The following is a 12,353-nucleotide window of genomic DNA, read 5'->3' as shown; positions in this document are numbered from 1 at the left end:
TGTGTCCCGCTATCAGTGTGTCCAGCTCCCAGTGTGTCCAATCCCAGGTGTGTCCAGCTCCTGGTGTGTGCAATTCCAAATGTGTCCAACTCCAGGTATATCCAGCTATCAGTGTGTCCAGCTTCCAGTGTGTCCAATCCCAGGTGTGTCCAGTTCCTGGTGTATCCAGCTCAAGATGCATCCAACTCCAGGTATGTTCAGCTCCCGGTGTGTCCAGCTCCCAGCGTATCCAGCTCCAAGGGTGCCCAGCTCCCGGTGTGTCCAGCTTCAGGTGTATCCAGCTCCCGGCATGTCCAGCTCCCGGTGTGCCGAGCTCCTGGTGTGTCCAGCTCCCGGCGTGTCCAGCTCCTGGCATGTCCAGCTCCCGGCATGTCCAGCTCCCGGCATGTCCAGCTCCCGGCGGTCCAGCTCCCAGTGTGCTGAGATCCTGGCGTGTCCAGCTCCTGGCATGTCCAGCTCCCGGTGTGTCCAGCTCCCGGCGGTCCAGCTCCCGGTGTGCCGAGCTCCTGGCATGTCCAGCTCCCGGCATGTCCAGCTCCTGGCATGTCCAGCTCCCGGCGGTCCAGCTCCCGGTGTGCCGAGCTCCTGGCGTGTCCAGCTCCCGGCATGTCCAGCTCCTGGCATGTCCAGCTCCCAGCGGTCCAGCTCCCGGCGTGTCCAGCTCCCAGCGGTCCAGCTCCCGGTGTGCCGAGCTCCTGGTGTGTTCAGCTCCCAGCGTGTCCAGCTCCCGACGTGTCCAGCTCCCAGTGTGCCGAGCTCCTGGCGTGTCCAGCAGTGTCCACCGCAAGGACCTTCCCTAGGGGCAAACATTGTAACAGGTCCAGCCGGGCCCACTGCCATGGGTGTGGCAGGCCAGGCCCAGGAGGGCCGCCCAGCCCCGGTAAGGGAGACGCGGGTGCTGAGCTGAGCCCCAGCTGGCTGTGGGGGGTGAGGGGAGCCGGGTGCCCTGCCTCTGGGCTCCTGGCTGGAAAGCCTGCGAGAGCACCGGCCAGCTCCGTCTCCATGGAAACCAAGGGCAGCTTCCTCCCCCCCCCCTTTGGCCCGGCCAGGCCCCGATACTCAGAGCCATGTGGGATGCTGCGGGGTGTGGGGGCAGCATGGCCTAGTGAACGGAGGACGAGGTCACAGGGGACACCTGAGGGGGCAGGGTCCACACCAGTTGTTTCAGAGTGAGGGGTACCGGGTGGGTGGGTGGGGGGGGATGAGGAGACCTCGTGTGGCCCCTAAGCGGATCACAGCCTGAGCTCCCTCGGTTCCCAACCCACCCACCCTCACTGACCCTGTCTCTCTCTGAGGAGCCCCTGCACCGGACCACTCTCAGCTCAGCTCCTGCCACTTAAAAGGCCGAGCGGGGAGCAAATGCTGTCAAAACAGGCAAAAATCAAACCTGCTCCAGCGTCTGAGGGGGCAGCTAGCCCAGAGGCTGTCCCACCGAGGAAAGCTGGGCCAGAGAAAGGAGAGGCCAGCCAAGAGTCCCCAAAGAGTGGAGAACTCAGCCAGGAGCCCCCCAAGAAGGGAAAGACCAGCCCAGAGTCCCTCAAGAAGGAAGAAGCCAAGCAGGAGCCCCCCAAGAAGGGAGAGTCCAGCCAGGAGCCCGCCAAGAAGGGAGAAGCCAAGCAGGAGGCCCCCAAGAAGGGAAAGACCAGCCCAGAGTCCCTCAAAAAAGAAGAAGCCGAGCAAGAGGCCCTAAAGAAGGGAGAGGCCAGCCCAGAGGTCTCCAAGAAGGGAGAGACCAGCCAAGAAGCCCCCAAGAAGCCAGTCTTCCCCTTTGGCAGTAAGCATGTGAAGAGCAATGGGACATCACAACACAACTCCCATGGGGACTGACGCCTGGGCTACACTGGAAAATTAAGTCAGCCTGACTACGTCACTCAGGAAAGTGGAAAAGCCACACCTCTGAGCGGCGTAGGGAAGCCGGCCTAGCCCCCAGTGTAGACAGCACGAGGCTGATGGAAGAATTCTTCTGTCGACCTAGCTAATGTCTGGATTAACTACAGTGACGGGAGAACTACTGGCCTTTTCTGTGTGGGAAGGAGGCCCCCCAGGCCACACCGTAGGATAAACAAAGGAGGCAGTCTCCTGGGTTGGCCCAAGCCATGTTGAAAAAAACCCTGGAATAGTTTCCAGGGCCATTGGAATGCAACTTCCCTGCTCCCGGCCTGGCCCTTACTCCTCCCAGATGGAGAAGGACGTCAGCCTGGCGCAGCCCATCCCTCACGCTGTATGGTATTGGCGAGAGCAAGGGACAGCCTGCTACGGTGTTGGGGCCCTTAGCCCGGGAGAACCCTGGCTGGAGTTGTAGGTGCTACACTGGCCCTGAGGTCCAGGGGTGGAGATATGAGTGCCTAGGAAGCACCTCGCCAGCCTGGTGTGGCTTTGAAGGGGCGTTTTCAGTCCTGGCTGGCTAGGTCTGCTTTTGGGTTCCTGAGAATTAGACCCAGAGTCTCAGGAGAGGGGCTTGACTCGTCTCTTCCCCTTCCTTTTCTCCCCTTCCATTAGAGATTCCTTTTCGGCCTCATCACTGGCGGCTGGTGACGTTGCTGCTGGGGTTCTGCTGCCTGCTCTTGCTCAGCATACTGTTCGTCTTGATTGCCGAGTGTGAGTATCTGCCAGAGAGCCTGCTTTCACCAGGCGCATGGTGTGGCACAGGGACCCCCTTGCTGGCTCATAACTGCCCCTTGGCCCCTGTGGAAAGGGGGTTCCCTTGTGTATCTGTGGAGCAGTAATCCGGCCTTTGTATCTGGAGTATCGCGTCCAATAGCTGGAGTCCTGGACCCCCCACTACAGAAAGGATGTGGACACATTGGAGAGGGGCCAGTGGAGGGCAACAAAAATGATTTCGGGGCTGGAGCACATGACCTATGAGGAGAGGCTGAGGGAGTTGGGTTTGTTTAGTCTGCAGAAGAGAAGAGTGAGGGGGGTTTGATGCAGCCTTCACCTCCCTGAAGGAGGTTGCCAGGAGGCTGGAGAGAGGCTGTTCTGAGTGGGGGCAGATAACAGAACAAGGAGCGATGGTCTCAAGTTGCAGTGGGGAAGGTTTAGGCTGGATATTAGGAAAAACTATTTCTCTAGGAGGGTGGGGAAGCCCTGGGCTGGGTTCCCTAGGGAGGGGGTGGAATCTCCATCCCTAGAGGTTTTCAAGTCCCAGTTTGACCAAGCCCTGGCTGGGATGATTGAGTCGGGCTTGGTCCTGCTCTGGTCAGGAGTTGGACTTGTTGACTCCTGAGGTCTCTGCCAGCCCTGGGATTCTATTGTTTTTATCTAGGGAACTCCACTGGCCACTGTAGGAAGCTGAGGTGCATCCCAGATCACCCACTTCTCCCATGGCCCCCCAGTCCCCTTTCCTGCACAGATTCTCAGACTGCCTGAGAACCCTTTTTGGAAATGCTGCTGTAAATCGGGCTGCTTCCTGTTGTGCGTGAGTGAGGGACATCCATATGGGAAGGGCGAGGCACGACCAGCTCCCTGTAACGACTTTTCCAGTTCCATCAAGATCCATTCCCCTTTTCTTTTGCGGAGGAGGAATAGCTCAGTGGTTTGAGCATTGGCCTGCTAAACCCAAGGTTGTGAGTTCAATCCTTGAGGGAGCCATCTAGGGCAAATCTATTAAGGATGGTACTTGGTCCTGCTATGAGGGTAGGGGACTGGAGTCAATGACCTTGCAAGGTCCCTTCCACCTCTGTGAGATGCTATATCTCTATATATTATTATTATTATCCCTTGCTGTTCGCTGCCCTTCCACTGGCTGATGGATGGCTAAGACGGTTTTGAGACGCACACCTGCCGGCACTTGCAAGCACCCGAAGGATGTGAAATAGTTAGAGGCGCTGCTTCACTCTCAAAGTGGAAAGGAGAAAACGGTACTTGCATGGCCCATCCCCCCTTGCTGCACCGCTAGTTTCACATGGGCCATTTGTCTTTGTGCCTTTCAGATTTGCATATTTCAGCAACAGCCAACAGAAAGATGGCAACGCTCCAAAGAGAGACCCAGAAACTCAAGGACTCAGTGAAGCAGCAGGCAGGAGGCAAAGGTGAGGGAGGAGTTAATTAAGGGGCTGCTCTTTTCACAAAGATGGGGAGCAAGTGTCATGGGGTAAGATTTATCCCAGCGTGTAACCGGCTGTAATATGACAGGTGGTCTGGGCTGAGCGGGTCAAATCGGGATGAATTGCTTAGATCCAGGGCTACCTAGAGCCCACGACTGGGGTTTTCCTCTATAAGGCACCAAAACAGACAGAGTACTCCAGCTGCCGCTCTGACCAGTAAGAAGTTGCACAAGCAAATCCCCTTAGGCACTCCAGCTTTACCTGTGCCACAGACAGCCCCGCTCTTTGCACAGGTGAGAGGTTATGAAAACCATCTCACCAATTCCAAACAGGTCCTCCTGATCCCCAGTATAAAACTATGGTACGCCCACATCTTGAATACTGTGTACAGATGTGGTCTCCTCGCTTCAAAAAAGGTATACTGGCATTAGAAAAGGTTCAGAAAAGAGCAACTAAAATAGTTAGGGGTTTGGAACGGGTCCCGTATGAGGAGAGGCTAAAGAGACTGGGTATTTTCAGTTTAGAAATGAGGAGACTGAGGGGGGATATGATAGAGGTCTATAAAATCATGAGTGGTGTGGAGAGGGTGAATAAAGAAAAGTTATTTACTTGTTCCCATAATATAAGAACTAGAGGACACCAATTGAAATGAATGGGTAGCAGGTTTAAAACTAATAAAAGAAAGTTCTTTATACAGCGCATAGTCAACCTGTGGAACTCCTTGCCAGAGGAGGCTGTGAAGGCTAGGACTATAACAGAGTTTAAAAAAGTGCTAGATAATTTCATGGAGGTTAGGTTCATAAAGGGCTATTAGCCAGGTGATAAAATGGTGTCCTTGGCCTCTGTTTGTTAGAGGCTTGAGAGGGATGGCAGGAGACAAATCGCTTGATCATTGTCTTTGGTGTACCCCCTAGGGCACCTGGCACTGGCCACTGTCAGCAGACAGACTACTGGCCATTCTTATGTTCTTATTAAAGGCCCAGCCGCAGTCCCAGGTCAATTTATACCTCAGATCTTACCTGAAAGAGAATCCTCGAGCATCTAAAATGTAGAGGTTGGTTAATAAAAAGAAAGAAAAGGCTGAGAAGAGATTGCTAAAGAAAGCGCATTCCACACATCAGCCACCAAGTTCTTGATGTAGGCTCGTAGCAGAGCTGTAACAAACCACTGGGTTAAAAGTCTGGGGTGTACCTCCTATGTCAGGATGGATCAGCAAATCCTTCCCGGCTCTCTATCCTTACCAATGGTGCTTCTGGAGCAGAGGGCAGGAGCAAAAACAAAAATGGAGGAACCCGCAGGATCCTTTTATAATTTTGTCCGTGCGGCGGGAAATCCTTTGTTCTCCTCCCAAAATGGAGCTGATTGCAAGACCACTAACCTGCCCGGGTCCATTAGGCAAGCAGCCACAGGGACCTCCTGGTCTGCGGGTTCCCAGCAGACTCCCCCAGGGCTGTGTCTACACTGGCCGCGAGTATTTGCGCAAGAACACTGACGTTCTACTGTATGAAATCAATACTTCTTGCGCAAATATTCTGACACTCCCGCTCAGGGATAAGTCCTCTTGTGCAAGTGTTCTTGCGCAAGAGGCCAGTGTAGACAGGTAACATCAATTTCTTGCGCACGAGAGCGTCTGCACTGGCACGGATGCTTTTGCGCAAAAGCAAATCTTTTGCACAAAGGCACGTGCCAGTCTTGACGCTCTCTTACTCAAATACTCTAACGCAAAAACTCTTGCGTTTACAGTATGGGCGTTAAATCTTGCCAGTCTAGACGTAGCCCAGGTGTTTATTGGCCACACTTAAGAGCCATTGTCCATTGTGACGTCGTGGGGGGCTGAGTTCACTTTTGTGGTTGCGGTTTGCACTCACTGTTCACTCTGTTGTGCTGTGTGTGATTCTTACTGCCCTGTGCTGCTCTGTAGTGACTCGTGTGTGTGTGTGTGTGTGTGTGTGCGTGTGTGCAATGCCCAGCGGGGATGGGATCTCTGGGGGAGAACTCCCGAGGAGAGGCATGTAGGCAAAGGCCCAGGCTGGCCTGACACCTGAGCTAGGTGGAGGATTCAGTCTGGTGACACTTTGCCCAGGAATCTGAACAAAGCAGGAGGCGGAGTCTGGGGGGCTGTGACCAGTGCCTGTGAGCATGAGTTAATTTCGGCTGGCTTGGGGGAGAAGGGAGCCTGGCTGGCTTAGGGAGCCAGGCGGGGGCCCAGAGCGGGGGCTGTGGGCCCCCCGTCCCGAAGATGGATGGTTCTGACGGCTCCTGGTTCCTGTAACAACAAGTCTGGGCTACGCTGTGTCCCTGGGAACCCACAAATCCTCTGTTCTACTTTCCGGCTGAGAGTCGCGTCTGGCTGTGGAGGGGAGGTGCAGGGCCCGTGACGTCCATGCAGCATCCATGCAGCAGAACTATTCACAGAATCGCCGTTCCCCACCATAGGTGGTCGAGGCCTAGTGCTCCCCCCCAGAGAACATGTAAATACAAGCAGAGAGCCCATACAAAACCCATACAAGTAGACGAGTAGCAGAAACAGAATGAGCGCGGCTTGAGCTTTGACGAGAGACCTCACGTGGCTCAGAATTTGGGGGCAAACACACCCCAGTGAGCGCAACAGTGATCTGCACGTTCACATGAAAAGCCAATAACGTGATGCCGGCCAGCTTCAGGTGGGTTCTGCTGGGGCCTGGCCACAAAAGATGCATCCGAGCCCCGCAGAAAGGAAACTCACCCGCTATGTTTTGTCTTCCAAGACAGCACATGCGCCACGTGTCTGGACGACTGGGTGCAGCGTGGCGATGCCTGCTACCTTTTCTCCAAAGAGCTTGCAATGTGGACAGAGTGCATTGAGTACTGTAAGAAGCAGGGCGCCCAACTCGTTAAGATGGACACTCAGGGAGAACTGGTAAAAACATGGTTTCTATTCTCTCTCTCCCCCCCCCCCCCGACACTAATATTTGACCCAATGGATAATATCAATAGGCTGAAGGATTGGTGGGTTCCCACTAGTGGGAGGGGATTACAGGTTGAACCTCTCTAGTCTGGCGCCCTCGGGACCTGACCGGTGCCGAACCAAAGAATTTTCCGGATCTTCAGAAGAGAAGAGGGAGGGGGGATTTGAGAGCAGCCTTCAACTCCCTGAAGGGAGGTTCCAAAGAGGCTGGAGAGAGGCTGTTCTCGGTAGTGACAGATGGCAGAACAAGGAGCGATGGTCTCAAGTTGCGGTGGGAAAGGTCCAGGTTGGATATTAGGAAAAACTACATCACTAGGAGGGTGGTGAAGCACTGGAATGGGTTCCCTAGGGAGGGGGTGGAATCTCCATCCCTAGAGGTGTTTTAAGTCCTGGCTTGACAAAGCCCTGGCTGGGTTGATTGAGTTGGGATTGGTCCTGCCTTGGGCAGGGGGCTGGATAGATGGTCTCCTGAGGTCTCGTCCAGCTCTATGATTCTAATATTGTCTAGCAGCCTTACTAACACTTCCTCTGCTTACAGGGCTGTTAGAGGGCATTTAGGGGTTAATTAGAGCTAAATAACAGCACAGAGCACTGAGAGCCAGGTCCAGTTACTGTAAACAAATTTTATGGGGCCAGGGGAAACTTGGCCATGCCCATGAAAAGTGGACATCCAGATAACTAAAATCATTCCAGGCCATGGATGTTTCTGGACCAAAGAATTCTGGACTAGAGAAGCTGAATGCCCCGTGGTTCTCAACCAGGGATACATATACCCATGGGGGGTGCCTTAAGGCCTTTCAGGGGGAACAACAACTCATCCGGCTACTTGTAGAACTCTACAAACCTGCGGATATCCACAGGTATCTGCATCTGCAAGTGTCACTGAGTATATGCACAGCTCATTTTTGTGGATATGGACGTGAATACAAATTTTGTATCTGCACAGGGCTCTGGTTATTTGTCTGGTTTTGCTACATAAAGAGGACTCGCAAAGTCAGTGCAAACTCACATTTCCAACAGACAACGCCTTGTGCATACTGCTCTGTACACTGACATGTAACTACAGTCGTCCTGTTTCAATCCAGTAGTTTAGAATTTGATGGTAAAGCCGAGAAAGTCAGCAATTTGCCCAGCGGCTCACTACTGGGACTCTTTCGCATGCTGCTGTCTGATTTCGTAAGCAAGCTGTGTTTAAGTGAGGTGAAACTTGGGGGTACACAAGCCGTCAGCCCCCTGGAAGGGATACAGTGTTTTGGAAAGGTTGAGAGCCGCTCTTCTAGGGCCCCATCACTGCCAAGTCCTTTCATGAGGAGACACACTGGTCATCTGGGTCCAGAACTAGACAAACGGGCTTAGAAAGTCCTGAGCACCCCAGGTCTGGGAGGGAAAGAGTTAATCAGCAGGCTGGGGGACCGTTAGCATCCCAGGTGTGGAGCACAGAAGTGAAGGTGCCATCTAGCAGCCGGGATACATTTGGCTGTGCTATGGACTGGCTGTAGAGGTTGGGTCCATCAAGGGTTCCATGTTCCGTTCCATCCCGTTGGGGCACCTGGCATTGGGCACTGTCGGCAGACAGGACGCTGGGCTAGAGGGACCTTTGGTCTGAGCCAGTGTGGCCGTGCTGATGTTCTCATGGTGACCCAGAATGGCCATTCTCATGTCTATACTTCTAATAGAATCCTGGGGCAGGAAGAGACCTCAAGAGTCATCGAGTCCAACACTGGTGCTTAAAGGCCATTTGCTTTGCCCTTATTTGCGCCCTGGTTAAAGGCGTAACTTCCTCTTGGCTCGGATGTGGACAGGGCTTTGCAGCTCCCTTTATAGCCTTTATTCCAAATATAACTTAGATAGGGCCACGATAAGGTGGGTGCATAATTGGCTGGATAACCGTAGTCAGAGAGTTGTTGTTAACGGTGCTAAATCCTGCTGGAAAGGGATAACAAGTGGAGTTCCGCAAGGGTCTGTTTTGGGACCCGTACTGTTCAATATCTTCATCAATGATGTAGATATTGGGATAGAGAGTACGCTTATTAAGTTTGCAGATGATACCAAACTGGGTGGAGATGCAACTTCTTTGGAGGATAGGGACATAATTCAAAATGACCTTAGCAAGTTAGAGAAATGGTCAGAGGTAAACAGGATGAGGTTTAATAAAGAGAAATGCAAAGTGCTCCACTTAGGAAGGAACAATCAGTTCCATACATACAAGATGGGAAGCGACTGTCTAGGAAGGAGCATGGCGGAAAGGGATCTAGGGGTCATAGTGGACCACAAGTTGAATATGAGTCAACAGTGTGATGCTGTTGCAAAAAAAGCAAATATGATTCTAGGTTGTATCAACAGGTGTGTTGTAAGCAAAACTCGTGAAGGCATTCTGCCGCTCTACTCTGCACTAGTTAGGCCTCAGCTGGAGTATTGTGTCCAGTTCTGGGCACCACATTTCAAGAAAGATGTGGAGAAATTGGAAAGGGTACAGAGAAGAGCGACAAGAATGATTAAAGGTCTAGAGAACATGACCTATGAAGCCAGGCTTCATGAACTGGGCTTGTTTAGTTTGGAAAAAAGAAGATTAAGGGGGGACATGATAGCGGTTTTCAAATATCTAAAAGGGTGTCACAAGGAGGAAGGAGAAAATTTGTTCCTCTTGGTTTCTGAGGACAGGACAAGGAGTAATGGGCTTAAACTGCAGCAAGGGAGGTTTAGATTGGACATTAGGAAAAAATTCCTAACTGTCAGGGTGGTCAAATATTGGAATAAATTGCCAAGGGAGGTGGTGGAATCTCCCTCTCTGGAGATATTTAAGAACAGGTTAGATAGACATCTGTCAGGGGTGGTGTAGACGGAGCTTGGTCCTGCTTTGAGGGCGGGGGGCTGGACTCGATGACCTCTCGAGGTCCCTTCCAGTCCTATGATTCTATGATTCCCACCTTGGTATTAAACGGTGGGGGGGTGACGGTCCCCTCCTCCATGGCAGACCCTCGGGAGCGTGTTCAACGCTGGTCCTGAGACACCTGGAGCTGAACTCCTCCACTCCCAGCTCCATTGTCCCCGTAGCTCCCGACGGCCGTTTGGCACACCCCGTGCATGCCACACCCAACTTCCGGATTGCTCCGGTCCATCCCGTCGAGTCTCCACTGCCTTGCTCTAGCAAATCTGCTGGCACCCGATACATTCCCAAACAAACCTAGGAACCAATGTCTTCCTCCCTTATTTCACACTGAACCATGAGTCTGGGGGTTCCTGGTGCTTTCCTCTCTACACAGGGAACTGTTAGCCCCCGACCTGAACGGAGGTTCACAGTCAGGAGGAAGCAGGGTTTGACGGTGCATGTGCTTATCCCCGTGCAGGTGTTCCTCAAGTGGCACACGAGTAAACTTTACAATATCCAGTTCAGATATCGCCAGTACTACAACTACTGGATTGGCCTGATCTACAAAGTGGACCTCGCGAAGTGGGTCTGGCTGGATGGGACCCCGTTCACACTGGAGCTGTAAGTGTCCCCTTCCTGAGTGATGCAGAATTCACCAAGGCCTCAAGAGGGACAGACAACAGCCACCGGTCAATGCAGTGTGTGCAGCGACATGTGGTGGATCGGCACCACTTTACACCCAGTGCTGTCCCCTCCTGGCTAACCCCAGAGACCGTGACCACAGGGAAAAGAAAGGAACATTGGACTAGTGTGGGGCTGGAGCCACAGCCCCCTCAGGGGGTAGAAAACCCTGGCGTGGGCTACCTGGGCTCCAGGAAGGCAGGGGGCCGGGGCTGCACCCCTGCTACGTCCTTGCCTCACACGGGTGGGTGGTGACTGGGCTGAGATTTGCACATCTGCACTCACTGGCACGTGCTTGTGAGCCAGCATGGCGGGGAATCATCACCAGGTAGACGCTAGCAGCCAATGGCGGCCGCAGGCCCCTTGAGAGAAGTCTGGGAGGGGACACAACTGACATGTGGAGCAACACAACTGACACGTGGAGATAACTGAATTTCTGTTTCAAGTCTGACAGCGCTTTATTAATTTTGTACTTTTTACTCCCGAAAATTTCATCACCCGCCTGGCTACAATTAAGTTGTTTAAACAAATGTATTGCAATAGTAGACATTTTGTGTGTGTGTCTGAAAACTTTAGGTTCTGGGAGTACTTATAATTTTTTTTAACTGGGGGTACTTCATAAAAAAAAAGTTGAGAAACATTGATCCGGACGGTGCTTGGTCCTGCCATCAAGGCAAGGGACTGGACTTGATGACCTTCCTAGTCTAGTGTTCTATGATTCTATGACTCTATCACCTGTTTCTCCTCCCAGCTGGAACAACCCACTAGACCCCACCTTTCTGGCTAATCCCTAGAGTCGAAAGGGTTGACACAGGTGTTAAAAGTGGGATCCAATATCCACGGAACAAACCTGAGAGTTGGTACGGCATTCCGCTCGGCCCACGCTGGAACAAAGAATGGAAATGCTCACAAAACCCAAAGCCGGCGAACAGACATTAACACAAGCCCTAGAACAGAGCTAGGGACGTCCCACCGGAAACTGAAAGAAAAGGGGCATGAAACCAAAGAAGCATCTTCCCGGTTAGGGAATGTGCTCTGGGCGCTGTCCATGTGTCAGTCTAGCAGACAAAGGCAGAAGAAACTCACAGGCTGGAAGTTGAAATGAGACCAATTTGAATGATGAAGAAGGTGCCCGTTTTTCTCAGGGAATGTTTCTTTTCCAGGTCTTCCGTGAAACCCAAAGTCATCGCCAGAGCAGACATCTGCGTGTTTTTTATACAAGGCAAGTCCTATATTATGGATTGCACTATAAAATACCGCTGCCTCTGCAAGAAGACCAAGTGATAAGGGGACGTCTAACGGAATTGTGTTCTGAATGAGATTCCCTGCACCGACGGCCCCTTTATTCCACGAAAACACACCTCAATTATTTGTAAATACAATGAATAAAAAGTTTCTTAACCTTAAAGTATGTGCGGGGAGTGGGATTGGGCTTACGTGTTTCCCTCTGTTCCTTTCCTTCGACCCTTTTCCTGCTCTGATTTCCAGCTTCCTTCCACTCGGGGCCAGATTCACAAGCAACACGGGTGTTTCAGATTCGAGAAACTCGCTAGGATTTACGATCCTTGGGCTGTGGCCTAGGCTGCCTGCACACTGCAAGGGGAGAGCCAGGTGCCCCAGAAGGAAAACAGCTGACCTGCAATTCATTTGCAAATTCATTCCAATCCAAGTAGACCTGAATAAAGATTTGAATTGGTTAATACACTACAGAGACAACTTCCCCTCTCTTGATATTCACATCTTCCCATCAGCTGCTGTGAATGTGCCACACACCCCTTGACTTAATTAGCCTCAACACTTGAAGGCTACG

General features: G+C 52.4%; 1 protein-coding gene across 1 annotated transcript; it reads left to right on the top strand.

The window, feature by feature from the left end:
• The first annotated feature begins 744 nt into the window (after positions 1-744).
• Positions 745-11,843, top strand: LOC106731764 (natural killer cells antigen CD94-like). Its single transcript, XM_025183006.3, has 6 exons — positions 745-1,774; positions 2,500-2,598; positions 3,933-4,031; positions 6,794-6,945; positions 10,341-10,483; positions 11,707-11,843. The coding sequence occupies exons 1-6, from the start codon at positions 1,360-1,362 to the stop codon at positions 11,825-11,827; spliced, it is 1,029 nt and encodes a 342-aa protein (XP_025038791.3). The 5' UTR covers positions 745-1,359; the 3' UTR covers positions 11,828-11,843.
• Positions 11,844-12,353: the final 510 nt, after the last annotated feature.

The sequence above is a fragment of the Pelodiscus sinensis genome, chromosome 1, assembly GCF_052426305.1.
Source record: "Pelodiscus sinensis isolate ZL-2025 chromosome 1, ASM5242630v1, whole genome shotgun sequence".
Taxonomy (NCBI): Eukaryota; Metazoa; Chordata; order Testudines; family Trionychidae; genus Pelodiscus; species Pelodiscus sinensis.
This window is presented reverse-complemented; position numbering and strand designations above follow the sequence as displayed.